The sequence below is a fragment of the Dromiciops gliroides genome, chromosome 1, assembly GCF_019393635.1.
Source record: "Dromiciops gliroides isolate mDroGli1 chromosome 1, mDroGli1.pri, whole genome shotgun sequence".
Taxonomy (NCBI): domain Eukaryota; kingdom Metazoa; phylum Chordata; class Mammalia; order Microbiotheria; family Microbiotheriidae; genus Dromiciops; species Dromiciops gliroides.
Genome location: NC_057861.1, coordinates 721,796,274 through 721,810,191, shown reverse-complemented (window position 1 = coordinate 721,810,191; position 13,918 = coordinate 721,796,274). Strand labels below are relative to the sequence as shown.

Sequence of the window (13,918 nt, the reverse complement as noted above, 5' to 3'; positions counted from 1 at the left end):
TTTAATATCTCCCCCCTCAATAATAAATCTTCTTGTTTATGCCAATGATTATACTGTTCTTCAGGGCTCCCAGGTTCATAACCCCAGTGTTATCTTCACTTTCCCTGTTTATGTCTCCCCACATGTCCAATGAGATGATGAATCTTGGTGTATTTTCCATAGCATCGCTCATATCTGTTTATTTCTCTACTGAAACACTTGGTCAAAGCAGAAGTCCTCATCATTTTTTTTGCTAGACTTATTGCAATAGCCTCCTAATTGGTTTCCTTCCCTCATGCCTCCCCCAAATTTAATTCTCCAGACATTATGTATCGCATAATTGGCACCCATGTAACATCACCAGAAGAATGTTGATGTTTGAAATGAGGGTCTCTGTCTGAGAAAGTTGTAATCATAAAAATCACTGATTAATTCCCCAAATTCAATGCAACCTATTCTTTTCTTTTTATTCAAGTTAGGATCTTATACACTGTCCAACTGCAGCAATTTAACAGTGTGTCTCATTTTAAAGGTTTAAAAAAAATTGAATTCCTTCCCCCCCACCCCCACCCCCTGCAACCTCAACCAAATAAAACAGTGACCATAGGATCTTTCCCCATGTTTTTGAGATAGAATTAGTATGGTGTACTTATAATTAATAAAAAGTGACCCTATTATACTTTAGTATGACACAGTACAGATTAGAAGGCATTGTTTTGCATTAATCAGTCCTATGCTTTGACAAATGATTCTGATAGCTTCCCCAAATCAGAACTTCTCTCTTAATAGCACTCTAAATAATGTTAATAGAGCAATAACTATCATATCAATAGGGCTTCTGATTAAAAGTCCCTACGAATGTCTCATAAAAGTTCAAATACCACCTTCCAGGCACACATAGGCATGTGTGTCCATGCACACACACACACACACAGGCCTTGTATTTTTGGAATCTTTCATACATGAATAAAAATATGTAAACATATTTAAATGCAATTGAACAAACATTTCTTAAGTGGCTACTATAAACAAGGTATGACATGACTATCTTTGCTTTCAAGTTGCTTACCATCAATTGGAAAAAGAAAACAATAGGATTAAATATGGTCAGAGTATATCATTAAGTTATTTTCCATCTGTGTTGTTGTTATTTTCCCCAACTTCTGGGTGACATGCACAGTATGTGAAACTGGTAAACAAGCACCCCTATGTTTTGTTTGTTTGTTGTTTGTTTTTTTTGTTTGTTTTTGTTTTTGTTTTTGTTTTTGTTTGTTTTTTTCAGGGCAATGAGATTTAAGTGACTTGCTCATGGTCACAGACCTAGTAAGTGTTAAGTGTCTGAGGTTGGATTTGAACTCAGGTACTTCTGAATCCCGGGCCAGTGCTTTAACCACTGAGTCACCCAGATGACCCCAAAGGCACCCTATGTTTTTACAAATTTTCGCATCAAACTTTGTAGGGATGTTCCCCCCCCCCTTCCCAGTGATACTTTGATTTCCCCATTAATTCTTAAGGTATAGAAGATAAGAGGCAGCATGTTATGATTTGTCTAATATTGAACTTGGAGTCAGGAAGACCTGCCTTTAAATTCATTCTTCCATTCTTGTTACCTGTGCGACCTTAACGAAATAACTTTATTTCTCTAAGATTTAGTTTTCTCATCTGTCAAATGAAGGGCTTGGGGTAGATGACCTATAAAGTCCCTTCCTACAATAAATCCCATGCATGAATCAGTTTCCATGCTTAATGGAAGAAGAGCTTTAGGGAATGAAGATGGTTGATATTCTTACCTCTCATAGTTCAACCAAAATGAGAATGTTAGTAAACTGAACTAGCCTACACTCATTTGTTTCTCCCTTCTCTAGCTCTAATCTCCTTCCTTCTGGGCTGGTGACTTTGAACAGCACAGAATGAAAGAGCAAGAAAAGCACAGCTTCATATTTGTTACGAATATTAATGAATCAAATGGGATTAACTACTCCATTTTAAAGAATTAATGGAAAGGGGTCATGATAATGAATGAGGTCATTGCTGTACCATTTACCATTCGTTAGGACAATTGAGTTCTCTCCAATGGGAACACTTCTTTCAGTTACACAACAAATATTAACAGGCAAGATTACCAAAATCCTATATTTTAACTGCCCTTTTCTCTCTCAGGCAATGTGACATAATGTTCTTGTGTCCACTGTGTGACTGATATGGGGTTGAGGGTGAGGGGTGTGTACATGTATATAGAGAGCCATGTCAGAAAAAAAACTGAAAAAAAAATATGGCCTAATAGAAATGGTATATGAAGTTTCAGGAATTTAATAATATTTCAGAGCACATGGGCTAATAGTGTTATTGTTATTTTCTGACATTCTAGTTTCAATTCATCTCCTTCCTGTGGAACACGTGGTGAGAGAACTTCAGTCATCTTTCCTTCTTACTAGACTGCTAACCTCCTACAAGTTATGAAGATGCAGTTAAATCGAAGAGGATACATAAGATGTCTGCTTTTCTTCATGTTAAAATTAACAACAGCCATTGAAATACCAATCTCAGGTAATATTTCAGGATGTAATAAATATTGGTTGAGAAGCTACAGTAGAAGATAGAGTAAAAAAAAAACCCAAAAAACAACCCAACAACAAAACTGAATGAAAGGTAGTTGCATATTATGGATAGAGAAGCTGGTCCAAGTGTCAGGAAATCCTAACTCCAAGTCCTGATCCTCATATATGCTGTGTGACCTTGGTCAAGTCATTTAATCTCTCACTGCCCCCAGAGAATGCTCTAAGACTGGAATAGCAATGGGTGACTTGAGTTGTTAGAGGGAGTTTTTTTTTTCTTTTCATCAGGAATTTCAGTGACATCTCAGGACTATAAAAACAAACAAACAAAAAAAAACAACAACACTCACTGTTATCGTTTATATTTTGGGAAATGCAAAACTCCTTAAATACTATGTCAATGAACTACATGATCCAGAGAACACTATGCTTCTCAGAGGATCCACTCCTACCCTTTTACGTTGTTGGAGGTAGCCCCCACTTCAAAGCTGTCATTATTCTCTGACAATTGCTTTTTCCTCATTCTGAAAACCAAGCAGATAAGATAGGGTTCCAACACAGTGAAAGTCTGTCCTCCCGTCCTTCCTTTCTCCTTAGACTAGTGCCACTTTTAGGTGGCATGATATCGGTCCAGCTGCCACTTCAGCAATTATCCACAAATTGACTTGAATTTTTAAATTGTTTTTCATTTATTCTTAATTAGAAGTTTTTAAGGGGTCTCTTTTTGTACTCAAAAATCATCTCATCAATTATGGACAAAAGGAATTCAAAGAAGACTTCATAGTCTTTGGATTACCAATATTATTAATTTAATTTAGTTTTTATCTCTATATACATATATATATATATATTTGAGAGATATATAGATCATATAGGTACAATGATCGAGATGGAAATAGTTATAGATGATCTAGATATATTATAAAAATTTATGTAAGAGAGAGGGGGGAGGGGGAGAGAGGGGGGAAGGGGGGAGAGACTGAAAGAGGGAGAGAGAAAGACAGAAAAAGAGAATAGGCAAAGAGAAAGGCAGAGAGTTTGTTGTCCACATTTTACAAATATGAAATCTGATGTCACAGAGTGACAAATGACAGAGCAGAGACTCAATCTGAAATCTTTTATATCCGAATCCTTATCTCATTGTACTGCATCCTGCTGCTTTTTCACCAAGAGGGTCTAAATTTTCTCTCATAACATTGAAGTGTTGGACTAAAGGAGATTAAATAGCCCTTCCGGCTCTTAATATATTAAAAAGGAGGTTCATTGATTTTTTTTTTCCTTTGGAAAATGAAATTGGTTTTGTGCTTTTTTTTTTTCTTCTTTTTCTTTTTTGCATAGAGAATAAAGGCAAGGGTTGTAGTTTCAAAGAAATCCTCTGAGACTTGGCTTTTCTCCCTTTTCCTGACCAGTTCTACCTCATCTGTGTTTGGTATTTCCAACCCAGATCCAGTTTCCTTTGTTTCTCCTCCTTCCCCTCCCTTTAGCCATCCTTCCTTTTCCTCTCTGCAGTATCACCATCAGCCATGAACTTATCTCTTGAGGAAAGGAGGTTGCAATAAACTATTGATTATTCTGCACCACCTATTTGTCTTGCTTACTTGTTCAAATCCTTAGTATTCATGGAGTGTAATGTACTTTGAAAACAATTGTTGTCAAATACTGATGGAATGTTTTTGGAGGAATTGAATATTTATACGAGCATTTCAGGGACTCCAGAGCCCTCCTTGGAAAATGCAGCTGACTCAGATATCCCATTTGAATGTCAAAAGAGTCTGCTGCCTCTGTAATTGGCCTAATTATGGAGAAAAGGATTTAAAATGTAGAATGTATATTCCTATAAATACCCAAAGGTGGTTAGAGCCATTCCCTGAATAATTAGCTTTTTCTGAGCCTTTACAAGCAGGGCAAATATGAGAAGGAATAATACTCTAATAAACATGGTGTTCACAAGGTATTAACTGATATCTAAGGGATGGTTACCATGATAATTTATTCCTCATCACCTTGAACTGTAATGCAGAGCTATGTAATCTGAAGGGCAATAAGGTTGATCAGACTGTGACAAAGAGTTGCCATAGCTACCTGGAAGCCATATGCTGCAATGGACATAATTATTCATTTTCTTATTTTATGAACATTTACATATATCTTTTGCTTGACAATTGAACTTCAGTTAATAGCCATATGCCATGGGAATAGTCAATAGCCCATCAAAGAGACAGACACATCTAGCTTGAAGGAAGCTTAGAGATCATCTTGTGGTAGTGAAGTGAACTGAGCATTGAATTTGGAGGCTAGAAAACTTGAGTTTGAACCCTACCTCAGATAATTAGTGCTATCACCCTGGGCAAGCAACCTAATCTCTCTTAGACTTAGTTTCCCCAACTGTAAAATACAGAGGATGATAATACCTCCTTCCCAGAGTAGTTGTCATAACCAACTATCTTCTATATGTAAATCATTTTCTAAAACTGAAGGTGTTATATCAATATTCCCTTCCATAAATATTTTTATTATTAGAAATAATAGTCATCATAATGATTATTTAACTTGTTTTCACATCTATAAAGTGAAATGATTGTTGTTGTTATTATTAATGACAACTATCATTTCACTTTATAGATGGGGAAGGTAAAAGTAAAAAAAGAGGAAAATAATTCTCCTGAGGTCTCAAAATTCTATAGGTTTTGCCTAAACTTCCTGCTCTATGACTGGGTAAATCACTTAACCTTTCTCAGCCCCAGTTTCCTTTTATATTATTATTCCATTATCTCTTGGGATAAAAAAAGCCAAGGTTGTTGTGAGGATTAAGACATTTTTTCAAACCTTAAAGTACTGTATAAATGTTAGCTGATGCTGCTACTAATACTAATAGCTAGCCTTTGCACAATGTTTTAAGAAAGAGGGGGTCAGCTAGATGGTGTAGCAGACAAAGCACTGGCCCTAGATTCAGAAGGACCTGAGTTCAAATCTATCCTTGGACACTTGACACTTACTAGCTGTTGTAACTCTGGGCAAGTCACTTAACCCTCATTGCCTGGCAAAAAAAAAAAAAATTTACAAAAAGCTTACATATGTAGCTCATTTAATTCTTGCAATACTGATAGGCAAATGCTATTTTTATCCTCATTTTATAGGTGAACAGTATGAGACACAAGAGACATTAAATCACTTGTCCAGGTCTAACTTAGGTCTTCCTGACTACAAGTCCTAGATTCTAGCTATTTTGCCAATTTAGTACCCCCATTGATACTCTTTTTGCTGCTATTAGTCCTGCTTTTTTTTTTTCCTCCTCCTCTTCCTCTTCCTTTTCCTCCTCTTACTACTAACACCACCACCATTGGTATTGATAATACTACTACTACTACCACCAATCATTTACTAGCTTAAATAACACTGACTTTGTGCAGCAGCAGCAGCATTAGCATTCAGGGGATATATTCACTCTGAGGAACCGCTGCAGCCATGTAGATTGCAGGTTGACTATAATCCAAGCCCATTCCCTGACCACAAGCCCTAATGATTATAATGATGTAGAGGGAGTTCGATTAAAATGGATAGAAAACAGAAAGAGAAGCAAGTAGTAGAACACAAAGACTACCAGAATAGAAATGAGACCCATTCTAGCCTGTGGCCTCTCAATCCTTAGTTGTGGTACCTTGGATCTTTCACATCCCCTCTGTGTGACCAAGCACCCTCATTTGTAAATAAATTGGAATAATTGACTTTTACTCTGTCTTTCAGTCCTGAGTCTCTGCTTTTTAACATGGCATTAATGTTAAGCTGTCTAGTTATGCATGTCCTGATCATAGACATTAGGAGTTAAAAAGTATATTTCATAATTGGGATTCTTTTACAATATGTTCTGCCTACTTGAGTTGAAGAGAATCTAGATTGCTCTACAGTTATTTAGCCAAATCACTTGTCCATAACTTGCAGGAGAATATAACAAATTATAGAGTAAGAGACTATGAATAGTACGAAGGGTATGTAAGCATAAAATATTCTTTCTAACTGTGGGGTGATATTCAATTTTTTGCTGATTCTTTACTTGTCGAGTATGGTAGTCAGCAAAGATGATTATAGCTTTTGCAATGTCAGCTTTAACATGATTTTGAAAGTCTGATTTGTAAATGCATATTTTTAAATTTAGTTAAACAGGTCCCAACCATCACAGAACAGTCAACAGTACAAGTTGCATTTCCTTTTGATGAATACTTTCAATTTGTCTGTGAAGCCAAAGGAAACCCGGAACCAACGTGAGTATCACTCTACAGGATTAAACTTTGAAAATATATTCTTGGGGCAGCAAGGTGGCACAGTGGATAAAACACCAGCCCTGGATTCAGGAGTACCTGAGTTTAAATGTGGCCTCAGACAATTGACACTTACTTAGCTGTGTGACCCTGGGAAAGTCACTTAATCCCCATGGCCCTGCAATATATATATTCTTTAGTTCAGCAAATAAATAGGATCCAAGATAGTTTAGTGGTGTATGTTTTTCAGAGATAACAATATGGATTGTCTCCCTTCAATATTGTCTTTTTGAATGGGTTAGATTATCCTCATATTTCATCTTGATCACTTCTACTGATAAGAAACATTTCTGTTAACTTTTGAAAGTACCTTGAATCATAAAGAGGTTTAATAGCCTTCTCATAATTACACAGCAAGTATGTATTAGGCAGGGCTTGAACAAAGATCTTCCTAACTACAAGGTGACATCATATAATGTTTACTCAGATATCCGTGAGTCAAATTTTCTTACTATTGCTATATTGATGAAGTGCTTATCCAGTGGAATGGGCTCTAGACTTTGTAGGAATCAATAGATTGGATTCATTTCCTAGCTCCCACATTTGGTGTGTATGCAATAATAGACAGATCACTTTTGTTATTCAACACTTTAATTCAAGAACAGAGTTTGAAGGTACTGGTCTTTCCAAGCAACAAATAACATCATAAAAGATAAATTTGACTATTCCTTAACAGACTGTATGAGGATGAATGGCTTGAGGGAGATTGTTCCTACAAGATCAATAATCTATGTGTAGCCACATCATTAACTGGGTACAACAAGTATTAAAATAATGTGTTATAAACATTCATTCAAAGGTAAAGATGCAAAAGAGCTGCTATTTACAATTTTTACAGAATGTGTTTAAATAATCTGTTGATAATGAAAAAAGGTTAAGTGGACAAAAGGAAAAACGCACTTTTTTTCTATATTAGTTTGACCAATTAAAAAACAGTCACCACAGCAAATAGGAGAAAAAGTAAACCTGTGCGTGCACACACACACGTGCATGCACACACACCCACACACACACCACACCCTCATAATCTCCTTGCTAGTTGAAGAGATATAGTAACCAAGGAGAAAACAAACAAAGAAACAAACCAACTAGCATTTATGATGGGATGAAGGAAGAGGATGAGGGACTCTGAGTAGTCCTACTTTTCAAAACAACGAAAAACAGTTGAGAAAAAAATCTACAGAGCACTTGACATAGGAACAAATGATGGCAACTCATCTAAAGTGTTTGTGTTAATAGAAGCAGAGGAAAGAACTGTCAAGTGCAAAATGGAATAGACTGATGGGAGAATAATGATCTATTCTCATTGGTGATGAATGAGGAATCATTGTATTTTGATTCTGATTCATCACTACCACGTACACTATATGATGACAATGTTAAGGAAGTTGTGGGACCTCATCAAATACACATATATATATATATATATAAACCTGTGCAGGAAGTGACACAATTTTAAAGGCCTTCAGTAATTAATTCTGAAGATAGCTCCATGGAGAGCTGATTCCACATGAATGGAAAATGTTATGGATGGTAGCTTTATAAAAATCAGACAAGCAAGAAGAGTTCAGGAAGCAATAATTCATCTGATTCATCTGCCTACTTTCTCCTACCTATTAACTCAAGTGTATTCTAGATGAAAGTATGGGGAAGGCATAACCAAGCTGTTACAGATGCTTTTTCATATCACATCACATCATCATTGAACAGCTGCTTGGGAGATGTAGATAATACAAAATTCACCTCGTTTTATTACCTACATATACACTGTAAAATGCATTCCAATTCATAGGAGAAAATATAGACTTAAAGAGTCTAGTTATAGGCAGCTAGGTGGTGCAGTGGATATAGTACTGGCCCTAGAGTCAGGAGGACCTGAATTCAAATCCTGCCTCAGACACTAGCATTGTGACCTTGGGCAAGGCACTTAACCCTGACTACCTTTAAAAAAAGTCTATTCAGAGAGGTCTCCAACATGTACATGTAAATTCTACAAGATACTCTAGAAGCTGTGAAAATTTAGATAAATGAATTCACTAATCCTCAAATTTTGGACATGAAATGTAGTATTAAACTTGAAGATGCATATTCATCTCCAATTTTGGCCAATGTGACTCACTTTAAAGATGAAAACTTTATTTTTTGATGGTGAAGTTATCCATGTTATCCTGGTTGCAAAAGATATCATAAATGCACTGAGCTCTGCAAGAGTATTCAGAGCGTTCTCTCAAATCCACAGTAAAAAGCTTGAGTATCCACTTTAGAAAACCAAACTGGGTGAAAAACATATTTCTAAGATACTACTTCTAAGATACTCTTCATTACGGCATCAATACGTGCATTTTGCACACATATACATACACAAACAAAATTGTAGCTAGATAAAGAGCTAGACTCAGAATTATGTAAGTAGAAGTGATTAAGTTGTATCATCTTTTGAAAATAATATAATACAATCCAGAATCTTAACACTAATGCTAAAAATAATAAAATAATACTTTAATATTTATATTCTCCCAGCATTACTATAGAATTACAAATTATGGAAAAACAATCTTGTTAAAGGTAAAAATCACAAATAAGTGAAGAACAATGGAAACATTTATGTTTGGTTGGTGAAAAAAAATGTTCAGTGTATCATTTATAAAGAATGAGAGAAAACTGACACACAGTCCTAGTGTTACAGATGCACCTCTGATATAGGAGAAAATGGAAAGATGCCTTCAAATGAGGGAGCCAGGTAGCACAGTGGATATAGCATTAGGCCTGGATTCTGGAAGATCTGAATTCGTATTCATCCTCAGATACGATTAACTTTGTGACCTGGGAAAGTCATTTAACCTCTGTCTGCTTCAGTTTCCTTGCCTATAAAATGCAGATAAAAAGAGCACCTACCTTCCAGGGTGGTTTTGAGGATCAAATTTGATAGTATTTGTAAAGCAATTAACATATTAGTTGGCAAAGACTAGGTGAATAATACTATTTTTTCCTTTCTTCTTTCTTTCCTTCCCTCTTTCTTTTCCTTCCTTTCTTCCTTCCTACTTTTCTTCCTTTCTTCATTCCTTATTTAGTACATTCTTCTTCATGGGAAAATGCTAAAAAAGTATCAGAGTAATCAATCATGGGGAAGGGAGGGGTAAGGGTTGATCTACAAACAACATTGTTACAAGAGGTACTATACCAGTGAAATTATGGATTCACCAAAATTCCATAGGCACTCACTGTTTCAAAGCAATAGTTTATATTTTAAATTGCTTTATGACAATGCATTTTGGTAAAAACGATGAACTAAAATGATGTTACTTGCTGAATTAGTGTCAATAATGCTTCAGTTAACAAAAGGCTTCATGACCATCATAGTGGATTCAAGACCAGTAGTTTCATACTTCTTCTAGGATAAAATATCTAATTCTCTTTTTAGCTCTTAAATCCTTACACAAGCTGGTTAGGCTTATAACTTGTGGACCTTACTCTCTATCCCGAACTTTGAAACTCAGACAAACTTGCCTTCTTGTTTGGTCTTCACACACAATACCCAATCTCCCTCCTTTGTACCTTTGTGCTGGCTAGCCATACACATTCCTAGGAAGTACTTCCTCCTTACATCCAGTTGATTATGTCTACCCCTTTATGGCTCAACTCAACTACCATCTTCTTCATGAAACCTTTCCTGATCCTCTTAACTGTTAGTGACATCCCTCCCAAATTTTGTATTAATTAACTTGCAAATGTTTTATTCATATTTCATACTAATACTGATTATACCTTATACACACTTGTCTTAAACAGAATTTCAGTGACTGGCAAGTAGGGACTCTTTTAAACTTTGTACAAATTGCCTAACACAGTGCCTGGAAATTCCTAGCTCCTTAGCAAATAACTGATTAATTGATTGTTTGAAATCCACTTTGACATGATTCCGTTGTGTTTTTTTTAGTTGGATTTACACGCATTTCTTCAGAAAGGCATATACTGCATAAATTCAGACACTGAGATATCTAAATCACAAGATGGTAATATTTGAGGCCTGAATGGGACATTAGAGATCATTTCGTATAACTTTCTCATTTTACAGATGATCAGACTCATGACTTCCTATCCATCTAAGAGAGACACATCCTTAATGAAAATTGATCATTTGACAGTATGTGAAACATTCTCTGGGAGACATTATACCTCGATTATGTTTTCAACACCCCTTAAATCATATTTTGATAACTCAATGGAACATTAAACATTAACTCTGCGTTGTTTAATGTCTATTCTTAATAGAAAAATGATTAAAATTAAAACTTTAGCAATCTTAATGGTAATAATCCAATCACTATTCTTTATTTCTTCATGACCTTTACTTTCCAGGAGGGTCCATTCATCTGTTCATTGATTCAGCTAGTATCTCTTGCATACCTGTTATTTGCCTAGAGCTATGGGTTAAGTACCAAGATAAATAAAGCAAGCAAAGAGATATGAGATAGTGTTCCTCACCTCCAGAATCCTATAATTTAGTTCTATAGACAATAAAAAAAACATTAAACTATTTATAAATATTTCCAGACCACATGTGGTTCCTAAAATGAGTGAGACTAACATTGGTTTCCCAGGTTATAATTCGAAGTGACTTTGTCAGTTGTTTAGTGTCATCTATGCAGTGACTAGTCTTGCTCAAACTTTAAAGTCTTCCTAGTGAGTAGCATTGTTCACTGTGACCGAATCTACTGTCTTGTGTCCTAATCTTTCTGATTGAGTTTTCATTGGGTTCAGTGCCTACACTTTTGCCTTGGCACTTCCATCAGGACTGGGGTTTCACTTTGCTTTTAATAATCTTCTCTCAAAAAATAAACAAAACTGGTCTGCCCCAGAATCATGGTGTATAAGATATGTTTTTATTTGTATCTATAATACAAAGTGACATATGTATATCTAAATCCATTCAAATGATATTTATATCTAATCTATATCCACATATCTTTCTCAATCTCTATTGCTAAAAATCAATATAGATATATATGTATATATATATCCATATCGATCTCATATTCATATAAATTTTACCAAATCTTTCATTTCACTAATAACAGCTCATTTCATTTTGTCTCTCAAGGGCCTCCTCTATACATTCTGCCATGTATAGAGATACTTATTTTTATTCTGTTGTAGGATTTATTTAGTCATTTCTATGGACTTCTCTGTACTGAATGCTATATATTTTTTTGATTTGAGCATCATTTTGTAATTTACCATTCCTTTAATTTCACATTAACTTAATCTTTCAGGTTTCATTGGACTAAGAATGAGGAACAGTTTAATCTGCTTTCTGATCCACGGATAGTTTCTTCTAATAATACAGGCACCTTCAAGATCTTAAATGAAGGACACATCACTCACTTTCAAGGGAAATACCGCTGCTTCGCTTCCAATGAATTAGGAACTGCCATGTCAGAAGAAATTGAGTTCATAGTTCCAAGTAAGTTGATCAAAGTAGAACGCATATGTTTGATTTTTTTGGGAGGAGGCTGGTTATTTTATTTTTTTTGATAAGCACTCATTGTTTCATGTGTATTTATGCTTATCTCTAGTGAACACTTCAGTGACTCTGTTGCCAGGAAGATCCAGGAGGGGTTGAGTTATGTTTTTGCGGTCAGGAAAAATTGAGAAAGAAGTGAAGGTTAAAACCTCTCGTGGCTAATGTCAGAGGTCTCCCATTTCTATGCCTAAAAGAACCTAGAGTCCCTTGTGAAGTCAATTTGGTTTGTATAGGCAGCTAGATGGCACAGTAGATGGAGGCCTGGACATGGAGTCAGTAATATCTCAGTTCAGATCTGGCCTCAGATATTTACTGGCTTTGTGACCCTGGGCAAGTCACTTAACTTCTCTTTGCCTCATTTTCCTCTGCATAAATTTAGGAAAATGACAGCATCCACCTTACAGGATTATTGTGGGATAAAATGAGGTAATATTTATAAAAGAAAAAAAGTTCTTAGCATAGTGGCACAGTGCCTGGCATGTAATACATGCTATATAAATACTTATTTCCATCTGTTATTTTTCCCCTATAGGCCTAAGGTCCAGGACTATCAATCTCTTTCTTTCTCTCTCTTTTTGCAGGGGAATGGGCTTTAAGTGACTTGTCCAGGGTCACACAGCTAGTAAGTGTCAAGTTTCTGAGGCCAGATTTGAACTCAGGTACTCCTTAATCCAGGGCTGGTGCTTTATCCACTGTGCCACCTAGCTGTCCCGACTATCAATCTCTTGCAGTTACCACATAACTGGGTAACCAAGCAATCTCTCATCAAGCATTTATTTAGTCCCTCCTATGTTTCAGGAACATAGGATCTGAGGGTACAAAGGTAGGGAAGAAAACTTTCCCTACTCATAATGATTACTTTCTACTGGTGTTGAGACCTAAGCCTAGAGCTATAGCTTTGGAGAGAAAAAGAAGGGGTTGGGGGGAGTTTTATAGCAATGAAATAATTGGCAAGATCTTGTTGAAGGAATTGTAATTAAGAGTTTTGAAATATACTCATTTCTAAGAAGGAAGAATTAAGATCCCAGCATTTGTAGAAATAATTTAAGACAGAATATATTTTTGCAGTTAAGAGATAGGGGTTGAACCTTAATTATGTTAGACAAATTAATTGTATAATTGCATTCTCTCTGTGGATAGAGATGAAGTAATGAATTAAACAGACTTCTTATGAATCACTTCCAGTCTCCCACATGATTTATGTTCCCCCACAATATATTAGCAGATGTGTGTAGGTGTATCTCTGTATGTATGGGCACCAAATTCTGGGCCACATATTTAAGGAGAGACATTGACAATCTATAGTATGTATAGCTGAGAACAACCAGTGTCAGATGAGGACTGAGCAGCTTGTGATACAGGGTGCTTCCCTGGTAGAAAAGAAGTTTAGGAAGAATATGACAGTAATCACCTGTATTTGTATAGCAGTTTATGGCTTACAAAACACTTTAGTTGTTCATCAGTTATGTCCTACTCTCTGTGAACCCCATTTTGGGTTTTTTTCTTTTTCTTTTCTTTTTTCTTTCTTTTTATTAATTGGGGTT

General features: G+C 35.7%; 1 protein-coding gene across 1 annotated transcript in view; it reads left to right on the top strand.

The window, feature by feature from the left end:
* Positions 1-13,918, top strand: part of CHL1 (cell adhesion molecule L1 like) — a 291,478-nt gene that overhangs the window by 158,334 nt on the left and 119,226 nt on the right. The window contains 3 exon segments of the mRNA XM_043968375.1: positions 2,348-2,526; positions 6,688-6,793; positions 12,124-12,314. Coding sequence (XP_043824310.1) covers positions 2,436-2,526; positions 6,688-6,793; positions 12,124-12,314 — 388 coding nt within the window. The 5' untranslated portion in view covers positions 2,348-2,435.